Genomic DNA, 23318 nt, shown 5'->3' with positions numbered 1-23318 from the left:
GTGGATTCCTCTGTTCGAAAGCTACTTGATATTTTTCTTTCTTTTGGCTTTTGAAGTATTATTGACATACCGACAAGGGTAACAAGTACGCCCGAAACGTTACTAGACGTATGTTTTACGAATTTTAAAATTGACTAATCCGGTGCCGGAGTGGTAATATCAGATATAAGCGATCACATGCCGTTCTTTCTATTTTTTTATCCTACATAACCCAGCACAACAAACATACAGACAACGCACCTATTCTGCGGAAAATAATATCTGCAGAAAAGATCGATTTTTTAAGCATTTAGTTGAGGAAGTCAGCTGGGACTTTGTAATGCAGACAAATGATCCCACTCTTTCCTATGACATCTTTTTAAAACTATTTAAAGAACTATATATTGCATTTCCTCTAGCACAGCTGAAAAGGCACAAAAAATCTAGAAAGCCGTGGATTGATGCCTCTTTACTCAAGAGAGTAAAAGGACGAGACAAACTATTCGCATCATTTATTCGAACCAAAAACCTCGATCAATTAGCTGAGTACAAAAAAATTAGAAATAAGCTGACATACGATATTAAACACGCACATAACTTGTATTATGAGAATAGGTTTGTTAGTATCTCTAATGATTCTAGAAAAGTATGGAATTGCGTAAATGCACTACGGAACAAGGACGAGAGAGAAGCAATATCCGAAATAGTAATCGAGGGCATACCATATTCGGGCGCTCTCCTAGCAAACAAACTCAATAATTATTTCCTAAAGGCAGGTTTTTGCGCCTCTGCATCTACTAAGAGTGTTAGCTGTGCATCCTATATTATTTGTTTGGACTCATCAATTTTATGTTGCCTACGACAGGGCAAGAGATGTACGGCCTCTTAAATAAACTAAAGAATAGTAGTGCTTGCGGTGTGGACGAAATAAAGGCAGCACCTTTTAAAGCAGTCGCTCATGTTATCTGTTTACCTCTGTCGCAAATATGCAATCTTATTCTAAGCTCAAGAACGTTCCCCAACCAACCTAAAATCGCAAGGGTAGCTGTCATTTTCAAAGGAGGAGATAAAAACGATCTTGGTAATTACCGGCCAATCTCTGTTTTACCTATGTTCTCTAAGGTTATTGAAGAAACAGTAAACTCGCGACTTACTCACTTCTTGCAGCAGAAGAACATTATATTACAAAATCAATATTGCTTTTAAAAAATCCACTGAAATGGCGTTAATGAATATTAAAGATAAAATAATTGACAACATGGAAAATAAACTATTTACTGTTGGGTTATTTCTCGACTACAAAAAAGCCTTTGACTCTGTCAAGCATGACATTTTATTGATCAAACTTTCCAGATACGGTGTAAGAGTAATTGCCTTAGACATCGTGAAAAGTTACCTAGAAAACCGTATGCAATACACTAAAATTGGCAATGCGGCATCTCACTTCGGCGAAATCACATGTGGAGTTCCGCAAGGGTCGATTCTAGGCCCTCTACTCTTCATTATATACATTAATGACATAGTAAACACACCTCTAACACCAGACATTATTTTGTATGCTCACGACACCAGTGTATTTTTTTTTCTGGACCAGATATTGATGTCCTTAAGTCGCAGGCCTGTCAGTGGCTAGAAAATCTGTCTAGTTGGCTAAGCGCAAACAGATTAAACATAAACGCCAAAGAAACTAAGTATATGGTATTTAGGCCCCGCAATAAAACATATAGCAGCGAAAGGATTATTAGCTTTGAGGGACAACATATTGATCGCGTTAATTTCTCTGTGTCTTTCATGAATATTTAAACTGGTCCCTTCACATCAACCACTTACGAAAAAGCATTGCCCGAGCAGTGGCCTGCTCTGTACGTTGCGTCATTTATTACGAGTATGGTTAAAAAAGCAAATTTACTATGCAACAATACACTCGCATCTTCACTAGTGCCTTCTTATATGGGGTACAACGACAAAAAAGAACCTCAGTTATCTCTATTTGTTACAAAAAAGAGCTCTCCATTTAATTGAACTGCTGCCCTTTCGTTCAGATACAGCACAACTTTTCCAAGAACATGAACTGTTACAATTACCTATATCCGACTTAAAAAATTAGCTACGGTCCCGTACCACGATGTTAAATGTAACCCTACTGAATTTTTAGGAAAATTTGCCGAGAAAGACCACAGCCACAATTTACGGCATATCATGTACAAGAAAAATAAGCTTCGCACCAACTACGCAGCACAAAAGTTGACATACCAAATACCAGATATCCTAAATGAACACCCGACTGTAATCAAATTAATTCACGAAAGTATGTATTTATTGTACAGAAGAAAGAAAGGAAGGTCCACCAACAGGCGTAAATTTTCTCGCCTAGGGGCGGACACCGGAACGCCTGCTGGTGTAGGGGAGGTGGGATAGGGAGGAAAGACACATAGGAATAGGGGGATAGGGTAGAGGGCTTACATAAATATATAACACATGGGCAAGAATAAGATGGGACATATATACAACGTTGGGTGAGAGAAAACAAAAACAAAAAACCGAAACGCTAGACATATAAATAAATATCAAAATACAGGACACGAAGGTGTAGCAAAAAGGACACCTGCACACATATACACACAAATACACACCCAGGAAAGCTACACTAGCAGCTACACTCCACTGCGACCCGGGCAGTTATGTGAAGTTGTAGCATAGCGCACTGTGGAGCCCCGAGGCCCCCAGGTATGCTCCCAGGGCCTCGAGCACTTTGTCCCGCTCCCTGGCACTTCCTGGGGACCAAAGCAGTTCCTCGAGCGGCCGCACCCCTCGGAGCACGGCCAGAAGCTCCGCCCGCCCTGCCGCAAACTTGGGGCACTCGTACAGTATACACGTGGCAGGTACTGCACGGGCGCTCGGCACGGAGTGCAGGCGGGACTGGCCACCCGCCCCAGTCGGTGCTTCCGCTCTGCCGTCCACGCGGCCCCCACGCGGAGGCCGCGTGGGGGCCCCTCGATTCATGTATTTTAAAAAAAGATTCATGCCTACCTTTTACAAATTCAAAACTAAATTCACACACACTTAATTCCTCCTCCCATGTTTCTTCTTAGTTATGCGATACCTGCGTATAAGACATTCATTTAATTTTTTACATGCGATACCTGTGTATAAAATAGTCATTCATTTTTTTACGTACCAATATTCAATGTGCTTATGTTCAGTGTCCAATGGCATAACATTTGTATTTCTCTTTTGTGATGTATCTTTTCTTTTTTCTTCTTCTTTACCCAATGAATGTTCATGTATGACTGGTGATTTATGCGTGTGTAATCGGGTGAATCGGCGCTTTGTCAGGCCTTCTGTGCCTTTATGCCGGCCCCCCAGGCAACTTGTATCTTTCTTGTTGTCTGAAATAAATTTTTATTCTATTCTTATAGAGACTGAAGTGCATTTTCTCGGGGCACTAGTGCTCTAAAAACCACTGCAGCGTCATATGTCGTGCAGGCCCCAAAAAATATGTGAGCACAGTGAATCATTTTCCTCCTTTCCGCCTTTCTCCAAAAAGAAAAACTGCCGCCAGCAGCTGACAAGTTGATATATGAGGGAATAATTCTGATTAAGTATGTCCGCTACGTAACAAGCACGAGAAATATAAGAAAAATTTGTGTCCAGCATTCGCATGCCTACTAATAATATACACCATATATGCCTTAGGTATGCATCCATATACAGCTATAGCTATATACTGGTGTTATAACATATAGCATAATATAACGTATTTCAAATATTATAATATTTGAAATACGTTATATTATGCTATATGTTACAACTCAAGTATATACAATGTGAAATAAACATTCTATTTGAGAATGGAGATGTTAGGTTTTCTCCTAATTTGTCTACATTGATAAAAAAATACAGCACGAAGTAATATAAGACTATGGATAGTGCGGAACCACAATCGCCTGAGACAGGTGAGTGTTAAAGGGATTAATTTCTTTTAGATGCGAAGCAGCTTATGGTGGCGCCTGTTCCCTCCGCCGTTGAGTGGGCGCCGTTGTGCGGCGTCCACACCCCCACTGCGCATGCCTGGCCAGGCACCGCTGATGATGATTGTGGCAGGATGCCCCTAGGGATTGCCCAACCAAAGAATCTGTCAGAGATAGCTTCGCGTTCAACCACCGTCGTCATCTTCCCGTACGGGAACCTCCTCCCGCAACGCCGCGATGAGTGCCACGGGCAGCGCCGCCGGTAACGCCACAACGCCAGTGTCAGCTCCGCGGACAGCGCCGCGGAGAAGAGGGCACAACAAGAAGAACAAGAAGAATAAGGAGCAGCAGCACCTCCTCCTGCCGTGATCGTCCACCCGGAACACGAAGACGCCGACCTCATCCCGAGCCAAGACTTGGTGCGCGTTATGAAACACGCGAGTCCGGGCGCGGCCGTGCGCAAGCGCCAGGACATCATGGACCGGGACGAATACTACAACTTGATGAGGATGACAAACGCGGAACAACATGAGCTACTGCGCGAGATCATCCACGCGCAGACGACGCCGTCAGCACCTCCGTTAGGGGTCTTCATCACCGGACAGGCCCGTTGCGGCAAGACGTTCATCCTCCGGCTTGCCATGCACCTCTACAACCGGTACAGCAACACCGGCAACAAGACTGCCTTAAACGCGTTCGTCATCTGCGCGAGCACCGGAAAGGCGGCTGTGGCAGTGGGAGGAACCACGGTGCACGCGGCTTTCAAGCTCTCTCGGAAGACCATTGGCCCCAACAAGGACGGAGGCCTCAGCGCCAGTGAGTTGAACACCTTCCGCGTGGCCTTCCGCAACGTGAAATGCGTGATCATAGACGAGGTGAGCATGATGTCTGCGGACAACCTAAACGCAGTCGACTTGAGTCGACCCCATGGCTGCTTCGCATACTACTCAGGGTTCCCCTACGGGAAGATGGTGAAATTGTTTTTCTTTTTATGACTTACAGCAGCAACCGCAAGCGCGTGAGTACTACTTCAACTTTCCGCCGACAGGCGACAGGCTAGTCAACATTCCCCTACTTTCCCCGTGCTTGCCCCAGCGTCGGGGGGGGGGGGGGGGGGCACTGAAGACTAGCTTTTGATACATGGTGCCTACGGGGATCGCTTCGCAACTGGTATATATCCAATAACTCTGGATATATATCTAGACGGCAGGATGCGAAATCTTAAGAAAGGGCAAGCTTTCAGAAACACTGTGCGCATGATCTTAATTTGCTTTAGCTCGTGATAATTAGGCCTACAAATGTTTAACGTGAGCCTTTTTTTTTCTCAAAGCTCTGCGGAACGTTCGCATTGTAACTAGGACCTGACAACGAACAATACTTTTAGCTCACTTTATTTCCGCCACAGGGTAGTTCCCGCACTTGTTGCACGTCTCAATGTCGGTACCTACAGGCACGGATGTCGGAAGGGGGGTGCAGAAGGGGCACTTACCCCCACCCCTCCCCCCGAGTCACACCAGCATTTGCCCCCTACCCGCACTCTCCGCCCCCCCTCCCCAAGACAAAATTCTGCCGACGCCGATGTCCAAAGGTTTACAACAGTGGCACAAGTCAGACGGACGATTTTCGTTCCTGCGTGCTTACAGGTGCCGGAAAGAGCGCGGCGAAGCGGGCGATACGAGCCCTGAAACTGGAAGTAAGAGACGATGGCTCTTGCCGTTGGGTGGCCGAGGAACGCAGCGGGTCCGTGTGTCCAGCAGCATGTGCGATTAGTTGGAGGTAGAGGCCTACGTATACGGCCGCCACAGGGTGGTGCTGCGCCCCTGTCACCCCTTCTTCCGTGTCTCTCTCCATGCGCGCGCGTGTGTGGCGTGTGGTCCAGACATAAGCGGCATGCGTTCCACATTCGGGAATGGGGCGATTGGGAGCGCAACCTCCCGTTAAAGTCGGACAGCGTTGCTTAACGGATGGGATCTCCAAACTGGTGAATCAGGAAGTGGCGGGTCGACAAAAATTCCCCGCGTATTTGCTCGCTTCACTGCAAATGCCGTCGAACGAGCACACACTTCTGCCGCTATGGCTCTCTTCTCCTGCCCAAAGCCCACCTCTCATGCTCTTCCCCTCCCTCTCGAGAGTGCAACGATAACCACAGAGGAGGTTTGCTAAAGTCAATTAAATTTTCCCGCGTTCCACTGTTCATGCCAAGTACTGGAACTTTTTCTTACTGGTGAACTTTCGTGCAGTCTATTTTTGTGTTTTTGGGTAGCATTGTTCTCAACACATATTTTTTTATTTGGTATCTCGAATATCAAGCACACATTTATTTTCCATTTAAACAGCCCTGCGAGTACCAGTTGGGCATTGATGTTTGACTCAAATATGTCTGATGTTTTACAGACGCACGGGCCAAACTTTTCTTGTTTAATAGCCCAAAAAAGACTATCGTCTTTAAAAATGCTGTGCGGTGGCTCTCCGAGTGTGTTCTTCACTGGAACTGGACAGTAGGCTTGCAAATGTGTCAGTCTGTACGAGGCTCGTCCCCTGGTGTTTCCACTCCGAAGGCACGACAGCAACCGGGACCAGTGCCGGCGCATGCGTACCTTTCCCAAGCGAGCAGCAACGCAAAACAAGAATGTGAATAACCGTACTTGTTTTATTGGGAAGAGTGCGTTGGACGTTCGCGGCACTTGTCAGGTGTGGCGACAGCGCACCTTTTTGGGGGGCTCCGAAATGTTCACAGCGAACGGATATTCGCTGCGCGCAGGTGACCCTGGGATGCTGCCGGAGGCGCGGCGTTCGCAGCGCCCCTCGCAGGAGGACAGCTCCCACCAGCAAGCGGCCAGTGGGCGCCGCCATGCCAACGGCCACCTGACGAACGGACAGGCCTCGTGGCAGAACAGCTACAACAGGCCGCCGCCCTCAAGGTGCCGCCTTCAGCTTGCTCTGGCTGCACGCTCAGTCGGCGGCGCATATGGCGACACGGCGCGCAAAAACAGCACGGGTTGCTACCGTGAAGGACATACGCGAGGGGTGTGTGATAATGCTTGATAACAAGAGGGGGAAGTTCCCTATCATTAAGGGCACAGTCAAGGAGACACCGTCTCGGGAAGACAATTTACAGCCTGTGCGGATGTTCTTGAAAGCTTGATTGGGAGACGCGAGGGATGCGAGTAAATGCAGCCACTTGAGATTTGCGGGTGACGCGCCGTGTCCAGTGAACAGGGAGAAGAAGTGTACTTTGGCAACTGCACTCAGAAAGCTCAGTCGTGGGAAACGATAACGATTATTATTGAGAAATCAAAAAGTAATGTTACAAAGACATGTCGAAAGCTTCCCCTGCAGCCTCCCCTGGTTCGAAAAATTCGCCAGGGACTCGACGAGTCGTAAGCTCGGCAGCGTTGCAGCCGTGGGAATGCCCAGCATAAAGAAAGCCACACAATCCATGGCGAAGGAAAAGCTGAAGCCAGGAGACAAGTCTTCGGATGCCAGGGAAAACGTTCGATGACACCATGCGAAATTGCGCACGCCAAGAGGTTGTCCTGATGTGACTGTCGCTAAGGAAGTGAGATAGATTCGTGAACAACGTGGAGTCGAACTGACGACCACTGTTGGTCGTAATAGTGGAGGGGATGCCACAGCAGCTGCACAGCGACTTCGCAGTTACGTGCAGGAGGGACATCGCTTGAGTCCGTTTAGACAGATATGCGCTCCGCCATCATTTGAGGACGTAAATGAACACCATTTTGCCGAACCTGCATGTACCTTACGGCAAAAGTTGCCGATAGCATCGCTGATGGCGGAGGCGCATGTTCTGCTGAAGGCAGCGTGAGCGAGGGAAGGCCATCCCGCTCGCCATGACGCCCAAGTGTGAGCATTCCGGGGGGGGGGGGCAGGCAAGCCGCACTGCGGGGAGCTTTGTTCTCGCCTCCTCAGTTCATTCCGTGGGCGCGTCGAAGGACGCGCACCGCAGCGTTGTCTGCAGATAAAGGGTGCTACGTGACATTGCCTAGTGGCAGGGGGTCCCCAGGCAGTAGGAGCCAAGAAAGCGCGTCTTGCAGTGAGCTAGGCGTGCATGTAAAGGCAGTCAGACCTCGCATCGGGCAGCTAATCAAGGGTGGGTGAACAGCTCTAGCCATATCGTTGAATTGCCGCAACAGGTTGCAATGACTATTTCTTATCGTGCACCCCTGGTGCGTTATAGGGTACCATATCATTCGTTCACTGAGCAGTGCAAGTAACGCACCACCTACGTTCCTTGGCAGAACAGCAGCAGAAAGGTCCAAGTGTGCAGCCTTAGTGCAGTGGAGGCAAGCAATAGAGCCGATAAGCATGTGATTGCCGCGCGAACAGCCGTAAAAAGTGTTAGCAACAACAACAACAAACGAGGTGTCAGCCTGCACACAGAGCGGCAGCTTATGATAGCGCCTGGGCTAGTCGGCGCGGTTGTGCGCATGGGCTGAAGCAACTGACCGGAGAACGTCAGCCTCGTAGGCGCCGATTATGAGCCGGTGGAGATGCGCTGGTGGCTATCGTAAGCAGCCGCTCTGTGCTTAGGCACGCCTCTTCGCTATTGCTACACTTGTGAGGACTGTACACCTATAGGGTCCTCATTAGGCTCATTCGTGTTCCCTGGTCGTCGTCTTCTCCACCAGCCGGCGGCAGCAGCCGCAGCAGCCGACTCGACGGGCGTCGTCGTCACCGTCGGACGCCACGAGCAGCTCGTCCGACGAGCGCGAGGAGATGGCCCGCTCGCTGGTCCGCCGCCCGGGCGCCGCAGCCCACCCCAAGCACTGGCCTGGCCAGCACGACTTCCGAGGGACGCTCAGGTATAGTGGCGCGCACTGTCCGCAGAAGAGATAGTGGCGCTGCACGAGCTCAGTTCCTCTGCGAGTGTAGAGCAGACCTTGCCGGCACAGAGCCTGTCACCAGCTTGCCGAGGCCAACGTCTGTTCAGCTGATTGTTTTCACATTCCATCGATGCATACAGGGTGCAGTAATTGTGCCGTTCTGTCTGAAGGGGCATGCGTGAAGACAAAATACAACTTTGCTCAGTTTGAAAAGAAACAGAAGCTTTTGGTAACTCACGCACCTCCATTACAGCCATGAAAGACGTCTGCATGTTTAACAAAAAAATGGAACAGGTTTTCAAAAACTTTCAAATTTCGCGCAACAGTGACATAACAGTATTGGCCAGCACTAAAAACACGATCACCCAGTTATGTTTGTTGGCGGTGGCTTAAGTTGGCGTCCGCCAATCACACAAACAAGAATTTGTGACGTCATGGAGGCAATCACCGGAAAGTGTCGGGTGAGTCGCTCCCCACTGCTTGATATGTTTTCAAACTTTTTCATTACTATCTCGATGATTCATTCAAGGTTTGCGATAAAGTTTGCATCCGGCACGTTATCAGAAAAAAGCAGCATTTTTAATGAACCAGACCTGCAGTTTGTCTTCGCGGCTTCTTTTTTAGGCGCTCCTTGAAAAATGGTGGTTGAGTACGCCACCAATCGTGGAATGGCTGGCCCTGTACTTTCCCCCTGTCTTCTGCAGATGTCTTACGTCAACAAGGCCGTGAACTTTGTCAGTATCAACGTGTGCATACTCGACACTCTAATTCTGTGCGTTATTGTGCGCAAAACATTTATTTTATTTCAAATTACTACCTCTTCTGTTCCCATTCTTCTTTTGTATATTTCAACATGCTTATTTCTATAATTGTTTAAATTACTGCATTTCCACGCGTGCTGCAACACCATGCTCTAGAGAGGCATCGCAGCTGCGCTCGCTACTAAGGTACCACGTGACTAGGCCGGCTGCTCCGCTGGCGCTTGGTCGCCCACTGTCGCATGCATGGACGATGCACCGGCTGGGCCGCCTGGGCGTGAGCTTCAGGGCAAGCAACAGGCCGAATGAAATCTCCCAGTAGACATAGCTAGACTGCAGGCTGCGAAATCACAAGCAAAGGCAAACTTCCATGGAACGCTGTGTGCAGAACGAAGCCAAACAGATTTTCGCTCGTGATGACTAGGTTTACGAGTGTTAAGCCTGCACCATTTCTTTACCGCTTTTCACCACCCGCTTCTCCATGGCCTGTTCTTGGGCGCAAAGATCGTCTTCGACTCTCTTGGCTTTGTATGGGAATCTTGCGTCACCAGTGTTTTCCGACCGAGCTCCTTGTGGGGCCCCGTGGCCCTCCACTTGTGACGGCAATCGACTGTGCGCAGGTCCACGCGCAGCGTGCCTGCCCTGGCCCTGGCCACGTGGGACGGCGAGCCGTGCCCCGTGCACGGCCACGGCCCTTTCTACCCGCCGCACCACGGGGGACAGCCGCCTGCAACGCCGCAGCAAGGCTTGCCACCTACGCAGGCCTCCATGCGAAGGCAAGCCCCGTAATACTGCATCAACACCATCCTTAAGCTCCACTAATTGTCGCGTTCCGCCGGGCGAACTCTCCCGCCGCACGAATGTCGCACTCATTCCTTAACAATGTCCCCCCAGAAAAACACGCCTTAAGTATTTTGAAAATCCCCTAACCGCCCAGGGGAGCCCCATTACTATGCGTCTGTCATGTTCTTTGCGCTTAGAGCTAGTGCCGTCTACGCCAGAAAGATCGAGGCTTCGAAATTTTCTCTCTAAGTCTAGTATCTCACGAGGCACACGCCACTGCTCACCATTTTGAAGAAGAAAAGAGGAACTACGTCAGGCAATATACTACACTAAAAAAATGCGATACACGAGTCCATTTTGCCTCAGGTATTCAGCACGGGGAAAGCTTCAGTTTACGTCGATTCCCACCTATGCGTGGAGAATTGGATCCGTCGATTCTTTTTCTATATTAAATTCATATCAACTCTAAAGCAACTGTTAATGGTCATCCTCAAAGACCAACAACAAAAAAAAGATTCCTAATCTGACCCACCGCCATTCCGGGATGGCCATGTTTCCCATCATGGCTGAATGGCTCTCCCACAAACCATATAGAAATATAGTATTTCTGATCAACTGGGAAGTACCGTCACTGTTCTTGGAGTTTACAATTTACAATCAGTTTACAACAAAATTACAATGAAATTCAACCTTCGTATAAAGTTTGATCATGGATAAGAGAGCAGCTATTTTGGGGAAAACTTGGGACAAAACGCTTATTTATTGTTTCAACACACTGTATACTAATTCCAGAAAGAGCCGCAGAAACGTAGCTCTTCATAACAAGAAAACACCCCACAGCAAAGATGCAAGCGAGGAAAACGTTGGGGAATTTTACAGTGAGGGGATGAAGGTTGTTTAGCTAAGTGTTCTGCATAGTTAACTCAACAAATTCATTTAAATTAGCTCCCTTTTGTAGAGGTGTATACAAATCATCAACGATGCTGCGGAGAATTTTTTGCATCATCGCAAAATGTTGTAAGCCTTCTTTCACGGCTGCATGTTTTCACTTTCCGTGGAATGTTTGCCTGTCCCACACAGTAAGGCCCATATGAGCCCACTGTAGGCTCCTGCAAACATTAAGCACTAACCGAAGCAGTCAGAGATTTGCAGAGCGCTTTGGATACGTCACTGTTGTCTGCAACCATGATAGCCCACACGCATCCACGAGGTGCCTGCCACTGCTAAAGTGATAGAAACCTGCCAGGGCCGCCACTCGACTGACAGGACCTAGCTGCATATTACGCTCAATACCTCGCTCGCAAAATGGCGCCAAATCAAATTTTCCAAACCCGTTTGGGCACTCTGATGGACGGCGCCGCAACCCGAACTTCGCGGACTATGCATGCTCTTTGATACGTTGAGCTGGAAAATTTGGAGAGCTTTAATATTTCCCCCTGCCCCCTTTTTTAGGGGGGGGGGGGGATTGCTGACACAACAGAGACGTAGACGTATCAAATTTCTCCCCGCAAGTGGCCTGTAGGAAAAGCTTTTCCAAAGTTGTAGTGCTAACTGCAGAAGTGAGCCACTCAACCCGAGGACATAGTCCACTATTTAAGGTTTCCTAGCCATGAAAATTGTCAGTGAATTTGCTCACTATTCTTATGCCTTTATCACCACTGAGACACGTTCCCTTTCTGTAGTGCACAACAATGCGCTTCTCAGAGTGCAAATCTGCTGAAAACGATGTGGAGAATCCGAGAACAGCTAAGCACCCCTTACGGGTTCTGAATGCGAAAGCGTGAATATACTTACAGCTGAATGCCTGAGACGCCTCGTTTCTGCCTCACATTGTCAAAGTGCCTTGTAATCTTGCCGAAGCTTGAGACGCTTTGATTTGCCTTAATACCTTATCGCTTTGGTCTGTCTCACACGCGGTGCGCAGATGCTCATTCGTGCCGCCGTGCGTAATGGGAGAGTGGGTGATATTGGCGAAATTCGTCACTTGTCCGTTCGGCTCATTCTTCCGCTTCTCTCCGTAGAGCGACGGCCAGCTCGTGCTACGGAATAACTCGGGATCTCGAAGGCTTCCCGGGAAGCTGTTTCGCAGTTACCTAGACGCGGACGCCAGTGCCGGCTTTTGCGCTCAATGCGTCAGTCTGGGCTTTCGGGTTTTAAACAGGTAGAGCGCGCTGCCTTCCTCGTGGCAGGTTCGGCTCCATGTTCGACGTGCGGCCGGGCTTCTACCCGCCCCTGGAGCGCAAGTCCCTGCACGGCTCGGTGAGCGTGCTCAACGCGCTGCCCCCTCCCGGCGGCCCCCCGCCGCTGCCCATGGGGCCCCCTCCATTCCTGCCGCCCCCGCACCTGATGCCGCCAATGATGCGGCCGCGGCCGTACGTGTTTCCGGCCGAGCCGCTGCCCACGCGGGACCCCTTCCGCTCCAAGACACCCGTCCTCCAGCCGCCCAAGATGGAGCAGGACTACTACTCGGTCGATCAGGTACACATACCTGTCTGTACACTGGAAAGTCAGGTGGTGTTCAATTAGACAGCTCTCTCGAGTCTCCACGTGCGATTTTCGGAGAACTCGCTGCGCCTCGGTTAGACGAACGTTCGACCGATCTGTACTGGCCTGATGTATGGTGGACGAGTTCAGAGCTCCTGGCATCCCATTGCCTTTGGGTTGGTGACAGACTGTGGCAGAGCTACAGACCGGTTGTCTTCCAATGAAGAGACGTGTGGCACGAAGTTTTCTTTCCCTATGAGTGCAGAAGTGGTGGCGCATGCACAAAGATAGTGTCAAATGAAATGGCTCAGGCGCTATCCAAATCAGTCATGTCAGACGGCTTGTCAAATGAATGTGTCAGCGCGCATGGACCCAAATACTGTGCTTCAACAAAACTAATTATGCCTTCCCACCATTGGCATCCTGCGCACGAAATGTGGCGTTAGCACAAACCTCCTTGTCGTGTGACCGCTCACTGCTGCCGCTCTCCAGTGCGGGGAGGGGGGGGGGGGGGGAATGGGGTGGAGGGCACTTAGCCAGAAAGAGTTGCATTGCACGTTGTCCAAGCGCTGTTTCTCCTCCACTCGCTTGCCTAACCCTCTCGGTGATGCATCGGAGCAAACCAGGCGGCGGCAATGAATTAATGAAGCTTCATTTGAGAAACTACCAGCCACGTTAGGTACCCTCAGTTCAGCGCACCTGTAACAAACTTCTTGACGAAATCTGCCGGACGGCGTTGGTCTTGTAGGGTTGGTGACTTCAGTGCTTGCTGCTCTCCCCCGGGAAATGGGTTGCCCCATTCAGGATGCGGCTCTGGCTGGGGCCTGGGAACACGTTGGGCAGGCGGAGGGTAGGGACGGGGGAAGTGGGGTCGATATGACACATTGGTTTCTGCATGTACGGCAAAGTGAGAGATGTCCTCCTGCCCTCGTGCCAGGTTTGTTGCAAGGGCCACCTCGTCGTGCTGTGGATCATCTTGGCAGTGGTGACGATCGGCGTCATCCTAGGAATTATCCTGGGAGTCACCGTCACATAAAGTCGACCCCCACGGATGGAGGAATACAACGAACGGCGATAAGAGGAGAGTGTCTCGGTTCTTCGCTGAGCCGACTTCACGTGTGTGTGTATGCCTTCATGACCAAGTTGTAACATATTGCTCGACAACATTGCAGGCGCGATGTTTTCGCTGCTTTTCCCGAGCGGGTTAATAGATGCTACGAGCGTTGATGACGCAGCCACTGAGAAGGCTTGCTTCACAAGCTGTTTTTGTGTTTGAAAGCCTCGCAGTGACTGCTTCATGTTGCAGGATGCTGTACTGATCGAATGGGAGAGGTTTCTCTGAGTGCCTTGAAGTTAAACATCGTCACGATGTAAAAACAGCGTGCTAAGACGAAATACACGAGGAAAGAAACCAGGCAGGACGAGCGCTGGATCAGCGCTCTCACGGGATCTGCGCTCAGGATCAGACAGGATCAGCGCTCGTTCTGTCTGGTTTCTTTCCTCATGTATTTCGTCCTACTGCGCTGTTTTTACATCATGTCGACGTACCAACTCGACCAACTGTCCATCCTGTTGAACATCGTCTTGTAACCTGTACTAAAATGCCCTAGATTACTGTTCAAAGCATTTGGGACCCGTGCATGCTTTTGCTGAAGAGTGTGCGGAGCCATTCCTGGGTCTCAGACGCCCACCCTAGGAGGATTTACTCCTCATTGCCTATTTATGTATAAGCCTGCCCTTTAAAATAAACATCGGCGGCGCTATTTTTGTTTGACCACATTGCACATTTTTTTTTTTGAGCAGTAGTTGCGAAAGGCGAATTGAACATGCAGAGACAAAAAATTGTTGGTGGGTGGACAGAGCAAGGAAGGTGCGCGAGCAAAAAAAAAAAACAGAGCAAGAAAAATGGTGCGCGAGATGACTTGGAAACTTGCCGTAATACATTCCAGCCGCTTGGGTTTTCAACACGCCCTTTGCCGAACCCTGCTCTTCGGTGACTGCTGCCGCCCTTGATGTATAGTATTAAAGTTTTATTTCCACAACTTGTCCATTTCCTGCTCCTGGCACATTAATTCGACCACTTGCAGCGGTGTGTGCTCTCGCCCCCACTGCACGCCTCGTCAGTGTTTCTTGAGCCAAAGCTCAATTACTCCAGGTACTAAACGAGAAAATGGCTCGTAGCGTCAGTCTGACCTTCAGGCTCAGCGAAGGTCAAGCCAGCTCCTCGTGCGCTTGTGCGGAGTGAAAAAACCTTCTCGCTCCTGAGGGGGCGCTCTAGCCGCTAGAATTGACCAGACGTGCCCCGCATGAGCTCCGCTATTTTTCGAGTGTTGGGCCGAAATCGTCGTCTTGGACCCAGAAGGCCGGTACCAGCGGACGCCGGAAGGTGTAAGGAACGATCGGAAAACGTTTTTTCGGACATTCCTGCATTTTTCTGGAGGGAAGCCCACCTCGTTCGTTCGTCACATCGGAGCTAGGCTTAGTCGCTAGGCCTAGCTCCCTACAACCACCGTGCACATGGCTATGGAAGTCGCCGTAGCTGGAGAAAACATCGATCCTGCCGAGCTCAATCAAGGCGGCTGGACGGATATTCGCCGCCGACAACAAAACTACCTCGACACCAGGAACGCTTCCCTGCGGGCCCCCACCTCGAACAACCACCAAGCCCATCGCGACGCTCGCAACCGCTCTGCGCGGCGCAACCCACCGGCATCGCCACTTCCCGAAACAGACATCAAGATCGTTCTCCGACCGAGAGAGGGACTCGATCTCAGGTAAGTGGCTCAAGCCTCTCTTGCGGATGCCATTTTTCAAAGAGCCGACTTCCGTCAAAACCCGGTAGACCAAATACGGGTCCAACAATTGGTGAACTACCAATTAGTACAATATAATTAGTACTACAATAAGTACCCCCTCGGAAGAACGCGCACAAACCCATCTCCCCCGCGAGGGGGACTCGAGTAAATGCGTCGCATAGGGGGTGGGTGTATTGCGTTAACGTTTAGTGTTTGGGGAGTTGGTGGTAGTGAATGCGTTGTATCAGCAGCTTCTTGACGTAGTTTGAATGAGTGAAGGATATAAGGCGCGTTCGTAGCCCTCCATTCTGTGTCGGCTTTGTGGCGCAGTGGGTAGAGCACCATGTACCTTGCGTTCCGCCCGCAGGGTCGTGGGATCGAAACCAGGCGCCGGTAAGTATTATTTTTTTATATAGTGTAGGGGGAGGGGTGCGGACCTGTTGTTGAGAGCGATGAGGGTAGCGTGATGCGGGAGAGGAGGAGTGGGGGAGAGGGCGCACCTGGAACGGCTGTTGCGGACGCCGAGGCACGCCGACAACGCCGGGTGACATCGTGAGTTAAAGAAATGCTCTGCATTTAAAATACTCTGCCATCCAGTCTCTCGCATTCAAAGGACAGCAGTACAAAGTCGTTTCGCATGTTTCTGCTCCCGCCAACACGGCAACTGGAGTAATTTTCAACATTCCCGAAAACGACACACCCGAATAAGTTTTCCGAAGCGTGAGTGACTACAATCCCGATCTACAGATTCTCGCTGCGAAACGGCTCGGAACCTCCAATAACGCTCAGATCGTATTTAATGGCAACCGGGTCCCCTTCTGGATCCGGTACCGAGCCGCGATGTACCGGTGCAAACCATTCCGACGTAAAATGGAGGCCTGCACCGCGTGCTGGCAGCCGGGGCACCGTCAAGACGTATGCCCCAACGCAAAGCCACCGTCAAGGTGTCCTAAGTGTGGAACCCCTAACCCCGACGACAACCACCCCTGTCTCCCCAAGTGCATCGTTTGTGAAGGTCCCCACATCACCGGTGCAACGGTCTGTCCCCGCCGCTTCCAACCCCGCAGACGCCCCCAAACCTACGCTCAAGATTGCGACCCCGAGCAGCAGGACGCCCAACCCCCCAAGCAAGGACAACCCAGAGAGTCCGGGGGAGGGAAGCGCCCTGCCAGCGGCCACCACCAGCCCCTCCCAGCCAAAAGAAATCACCTGGAGGACTACAAGTGCTCAAGAAACAACCCATACAACCGTCCCAAGACAGGCAGCCGAGCGAGCGGCTCTCCCTCGCACTGCTCATCCTCCCTGCACCAACCCCCTCCTCTCTCCCCCATGACCTAATGAGAGAGATTTCTAGCATCAGAGCGGAGATCAACCTGCTCAGACAGGAGAATTTCGCTTTGCGTCAGGAAAACAAAGCCCTGAAGTCGCAAATTGAAAACCGCACTCTAGAAGAACCGAGCCCAACACCCCCCGCAACCAAACGCAGGGCAGTCGGTGAAACCTGCCAAGCCGCAGCTGAGAATGCCTCGCATGACGAGCAGCATGATAAGCGAATCACTGCCCTCGAAGCAAGCGTCGCGTCAACCTGGACGCTCTTATACGAGCAAAAAAATGAATTTGTCGAGCTTCAGCAACACCACCAAGCTCAGCAGGCTAATATGTTAACAATTCAATCTAATCTCCAAGGCAGCATAGATACCCTCCGCGCTGAACTGCTCACATACATACGAGAGGTTCTCAACAGCGTCAACAACCTGTCTGGGCACGTCCCCCAAATATTGTCAACCAATATGGGCCAGCCCTCGAGTAGAGTATGGACCAGCCCTCGAGACAACCAGCACCGGGGTCGTCCGAGTCTGGCAGTGGAACTGCACGGGCTTTAGTAGAAAGCGAAGAAACTTGCAGTTGCACATTCAGTCGGTTGAAACCCCCCAGACATTATAGCCCTCCAAGAGTCGGGCAAAGGTGTTAAACTTTTGGGTTACAAAGCATTCCAAAACGAAGTGGATCCGAAAACAGCCGTTCTAATCCAAAGAAACATCCCGGCGGAGAGAACCCAATTCGATAGCGTCGAAATCCCCCCCGATCTGATCACGGTACTTCCAGTAAAAAGGGAAGCTTCTAAACTTTTCATTCTGAACGTATATAGTAGCCCCGTGTGCACAATCACAGATTCAACCTCTTGTTTTCCCTGGCCAGGAAAGAAGCCGCCCTCAATGCCCTAATTGTAGTGGGCGACTTTAATGCACCGCACACGGCGTGGGGTTATTCCAAGTGCACAAAAAAGGGAAGAGACCTTTGGGACCAGGTGCAGATCCACCATTTTACATTAGAATCAGACCCCAATACTCCAACCCGTATTGGCAACAGCGCTCAAAAAGACTCCACCCCAGATCTCACCTTTACACTCCATGTCAAAAACGCCAGATGGGGCATCACTGACAGCACCCTTGGAAGTGATCATTTCATCATCCAAACTAATCTGACCCTTGCCCCCATTATTAGAACTCACCCCCGACAGCAGCACCTCACAAACTGGGACGAGTTCAGGAGGTGTCGAGGAGCCCACAAAGAAACATCGATAACATATAACCCATTGGATCTACACAGGTGGGCAAAGCAACTGGTAGCGGACGCGCGAGCCGCAACCAAACCAGTTGACCCAGACACACCTTCGGAGACTATAGATCCCCACCTGCAACACCTGTGGAACGCATACAAGAGCATACAAAAACGTTCGAGAAGCAACAAACATAACCACAGGTTGCGCCGTAAATTAGCAGAACTGGATGCGAAAATTCAAAAATACACACTACAACTCTCTCAGGATCAATGGGGCGAAATCTGCGACCAGATACGTGGCAACCTGGGGATGAAACGGACATGGCAGCTTCTCAAACATCTCCTGAACCCGAACCAGTCGAAAACAGATCAAGCCCATCGCCTCACAAGCATCATCCAGGGATTCCCAGGTACGGATCCAGACCTAGTAAATAAGATAAAGGACATGTATTTGCCCAAAGGCACTAGCAACCCTCTCCCTCCATACACCTGTTTACCAAATTCGTATATGGATAGGGACATAACTGAAGCAGAAGTACGAGGAGCCTTTCTCAAGCTGCGATCGGGTTCGGCCCCGGGCCCTGATCAGGTAACCAACAAAATGCTAAAGAATCTTGATGATTACTCCATCACAGCCATTACTGCGTTACTTGAACCATTATTGGCAACAGGGCACGCTGCCACAATCCTGGAAACATGCTAAAATTACATTTATTCCCAAACCAGGAAAACCCCTTGCATTAGAACACCTCCGGCCCATATCCCTCACCTCGTGCCTGGGAAAACTATTTGAGCATATCATTCATGCACGCTTGGTTTCCCACATTCAGAATTTCTATCCGCTCCCTCACTCCATGATTGGTTTCCGTATACGGGGCTGTCGACGCAGGACGTCCTCCTCCAGACCTCCCGACAAGTCATAGTCCCCCAAAACAATTTAGACACTGCAGCTATCCTTGCCTTATATTTGACCAAGCCTTTTGATAACGTGTCTCACGATGCCATAATGACTGGACTAGAATCCACCGACCCGGGGCTTCGTACGTACTATATTCGAAGCTTCCTGTCCAACCGAAGTGCCATCCTTCAAATCGGGCGCATTACCTCCGACACGGTTGATCTCCTGTCTAAAGGCACACCTCAAGGAGCGGTATTATTCCCTTTGTTATTTAATTTGGCCATAATTAACATACCCCGCCGCCTTGAGCAAATTCCTAATCTTAAATTCAGCCTTTACGCCGACGACATCACTCTGTGGGTGAATGGTGGAAGCGACTCCCTTATAGAGGAGACCCTACAGGAGGTCGTTCAAATAGTTGTAAAAGAAGCTGCCAACGCGGGGCTTATTTGCTCCCCCAGTAAGTCCGAACCTCTTTTGCTATCGCCGAAGAGGAGATCCAAGGTGCCACCCGACATTAAAGTTCATATAGAAAACAACCCGATTCCAGAGGTCTCTACCCTTAAAATTCTGGGGATGCTTATACAAAATAATCGGGCTAACACACAATTTCTCCGGAAATTAGAACAACATGTTATTCAAACTATAGGACTCATAAGACGAATCTCCAACCGCCGCAGGGGTCTCAAGGAGGAGGAGAGAATCCGACTTATCCAAGCATTCATTATCAGCAGGATCACGTACTCCCTACCTTACCTGAACCCGTCTGCAACTGAATTAGGTAAGGTTAATTGGCTCATCCGAAAGGCATACAAATCTGCCCTCCACCTACCCCTTAACACATCCACTGCCAGATTCGAAGGCCTTGGCGTGCACAATACGGCACAGGAGCTTATTTCTATAAGCTCATGCGCCGTATTGTGCACGCCTTTCCAATCAGGTCGTCCGTCTGTCTAAAACTCCCACTGGTAATCATATTCTCAGGCGGCTAGGTATAGGTCATATTGAATGCCCTGAGGCTAAAATTCCCCTGCCTTCTGAAACCCATGCAAAGCTTGTAATTAAACCAATACCCCGAAACATGCATCCCATACACCACGAGAGCCGCAGGGATCAGAGAGTACGTGCTCTCCAAAAACGACTCCCTGCTCGATCCGACGTGGTCTATGTGGATGCTGCAGAATACAGGCACCGCGCCGCATTCGCCATTGCAGTTATTAATGACCCTGATAACCCCCCTCTTGACTCCCTAACCTTAAGTACTTCCCATCCCGCCACGGCGGAAGAGGCGGCAATAGCTTTAGCGCTCTCTCAAAGGACGATTCCCTCGATAGTAATCTCCGATTCCAAAGCGGCCATTCAAAATTTCGCCAACGGCCACGTTTCGCCACAGGCATCCAAAATTCTCAGACGCCACCCACCCGACTCCCCGGTAGAAATTGTCTGGACTCCTGCGCATGCTGGCCTCGCGGGTAATGAGGCTGGCCACAATACGGCTCGAGGGCTCACAATCCGAGCCGGGTCAAGCCTTGAACCCTATCACGGGGCCAGATCCGCCAGAGGCAGACTTCTTACGTACACAGAAATAACCGTGCATTACCGCCTCGACCGCCGCAGGTACCCCCCGGCTCACGTCAAGCTAATTCCGAAGAACACACGTGGCGTCTCCTCCAGACGAACACGTTCCCCAATCCCGCTATACTCCACCGAATCCACCCTTCATTATACCCTTCCCCAGAATGCCCTGCATGTGGAGCCCTTGCCACCCTTTCCCACATCTTTTGGGGGTGTCCTAAAGATCCCTTTCCCCTAATTTCCTCTGCTGAGCAGTGGGAGGAGGCGCATGGGGAGCTCAGACCTAGAGGTGCAAACCTGCTTGGTCACCAGAGCTGCCGATGTCGCCGCCCGGCACAAGCCAGCGGCCACAACCGACCCCTGAGCCACATGAAGCTCAATAAAAATGTTTTTTCTCTCTCTCTCTCGCTCCTTTGTTCCAACGGGAGAAAGGCACGTAAGGGCACGGGCCATCAGGAAATGATACAAGGACTAGAGCCCGCCACACGCACGCTGCGCTTTATATTTGGCTCAAACGAAAAGTAGCGTGTCGTACGTGTGATGTACATGTATAGCTCTGATTGACATCAACATGTGGGCTATACAGAATTTTGCCACCAACGAACTGCAGATGTGCGCGTCCGGAGGACTGAAGTTCTGCAGGCAATTACATTTTTCGCAGATCTGAACATGGATATCGGGTTGAGTGATGATCCTCCACAATTTCCATTTTGCAATCAGCATCGCACTGCAGTACTTAAAAAGTTATCAAACACTAGTCAATTGTTCCCCTAAATAGCAGTTGGAACTCGTTTTATGGTGCCTGTGCCACGGCCCCTCACCACTTCGCGCAGGAAAAACAATTTTACCCCCGAAGGTCCCCCACACTCGCTGTTGGGTATTGTTGCTGACAACGTATTTGTTTGTGGGCCTCTACTGGCTTCGGCTATTAAACAGGCCATGCAAACAAAATACAACCTTGGTTCATTAAAAATTCACCCGCATTTCCCCGAAGGGGAGCATGGGGAAGTGCGAATGCACGGGTGATGCGAAGGAACTCTTCTTGGCCAATCGCCCTAAGTGGGTATGTGGTGGGGTCGCTTTCGCACTTAAAAACTCTTCTTGGCCAATCGCCCTAAGTGGGTATGTGGTGCGGACGGACGGATGGCGGTGGACGCGTGATTCAGGGTCGCTTAAGATAATACTGATTGTGGAATTAAAAGCTATTTAATTCGACACTAGCCTGGTCAAAGTTTCAATGACTTGTGGGCTTGGCGCCTCGTGATCCCGATGTATGCTGTAGGATTCAACCAGGGCTTCAATCCCATCTCGGTGAGGTATATTTGTGTACAGAGAAGTTACATCTATAGTTACAAGGAAGGCGCCATCAGGGATTTTTATGTTGTTAATTTCCCGTAGGAAGTGGTTAGTATCACGAAGATATGCCGAATGGGTAGCGAAGGAACTCTTCTTGGCCAATCGCCCTATAAGTGGGTATATGGTGGGGTCGCTTTCGCACTTAAAAACTCTTCTTGGCCAATCGCCCTAAGTGGGTATGTGGTGCGGATGGACGGACGGCGGTGGACGCGTGATTCAGGGTCGCTTAAGAAGTGCATTCGCACTTAAAAAAACAGCCTTGTCCCGATAACAGTGATACCAATCCTATCACAATCTTCAAACAAATAATGGAGACATAAAAGCAAACCTATGTGACAGTGGCCACTTTCCGGCCACTTTTCCGTGACGTTCCAGAATCTTGTTTGCGCGATTGTCGGCCGCCATCGATAAGACACGTGACTGGACGATTGTAGTGGGGCCTCTAGTTTCGTTCGATCGCGCCACTTGAGTGATAGCGGGCAGATAGCACGCTGAAAACTGCTTTTGGTGATGGCCCATATGAAGTCACTCCCAGAGTTGCTGGATGTATATACTAGTTGCGAAACTCCCCGTAGGGTCTTCGGTTGCCCCCCTGCGCCGGGGCAGGCACGTCTGCCGGCAGAAAGTTGAAGTAGTACTCAAGTGCTTGTGGCTGCTGCAGTAAGTCATAAAAAGAAAACACCTAAAAAAACAAGTAAATTTCGCCCTATTAATGTCTTCTAATTTAAAAGGCAAGCTTTATTTTACAAAATTACTAAATAATAGTAGTTTAGTGAAGTTCAGTTTTTGTCCCCTAGGGGCGCGCCAGTTCGCTTGCCCCATGCACCTCAGCTTCGGGCCTTCGCCGCCCAGATTCTGAAGCGGAGCTTCGCGACTGGTATGTATTGAAGAACTGCGCTCACCCCTGCCCATAACACGTCACCGTGGCGAGAAATTTAAATTTATTTTTAATATTTATTGCGTTTTTTTCGGTTACAAAGCGTCTTTGTGGCTGGGATGGAGCTCAGTGAGGCACCAAAGCCTCGTTCCTTCAAGTTGAACTAAGTTGTATTTTGCCTTGATGACCCCTTTAACCACATGCACATTGTGCTGCTTGCTTTCTGTGCACCTACTTCATGAAATGAAACAAACTCAAACTCAGACTGACCCTCTGATTCGGGTGGGCGATTGAGCGATTAATCTCCCGATTAATATATTAATGCATTATTCGAAATTACATTTTTTATCCAGTTAATCGGCTGCTCAACTCATGCGAGCTAGCGCATAAACCAGATCTCAAGCTCCCCAAAACTCTACGTAATATTAACTCAGGG

At 49.9% G+C, this 23318-nt stretch overlaps 1 protein-coding gene across 1 annotated transcript in view; it reads left to right on the top strand.

The window, feature by feature from the left end:
• LOC144159699 (uncharacterized) overlaps positions 1 to 14865 on the top strand; it is a 36762-nt gene extending 21897 nt beyond the window's left edge. Inside the window, exons 3-7 of the mRNA XM_077691361.1 lie at positions 6712 to 6871; positions 8600 to 8773; positions 10173 to 10328; positions 12525 to 12813; positions 13757 to 14865. Of these exons, the coding sequence (XP_077547487.1) occupies positions 6723 to 6871; positions 8600 to 8773; positions 10173 to 10328; positions 12525 to 12813; positions 13757 to 13855 (867 nt within the window). The 5' untranslated portion in view covers positions 6712 to 6722 and the 3' untranslated portion in view covers positions 13856 to 14865. The remainder of the gene's footprint in view (positions 1 to 6711; positions 6872 to 8599; positions 8774 to 10172; positions 10329 to 12524; positions 12814 to 13756) is intronic.
• The last annotated feature ends 8453 nt before the right edge of the window (positions 14866 to 23318 follow it).

The sequence above is a fragment of the Haemaphysalis longicornis genome, unplaced genomic scaffold (genome assembly GCF_048455015.1).
Source record: "Haemaphysalis longicornis isolate Haplotype H1 unplaced genomic scaffold, Haemaphysalis longicornis Haplotype H1 scaffold_10, whole genome shotgun sequence".
Lineage (NCBI taxonomy): Eukaryota > Metazoa > Arthropoda > Arachnida > Ixodida > Ixodidae > Haemaphysalis > Haemaphysalis longicornis.
The sequence above is the reverse complement of the archived record's forward strand: the minus strand, read 5'-3'. Positions and strand labels throughout refer to the sequence as shown.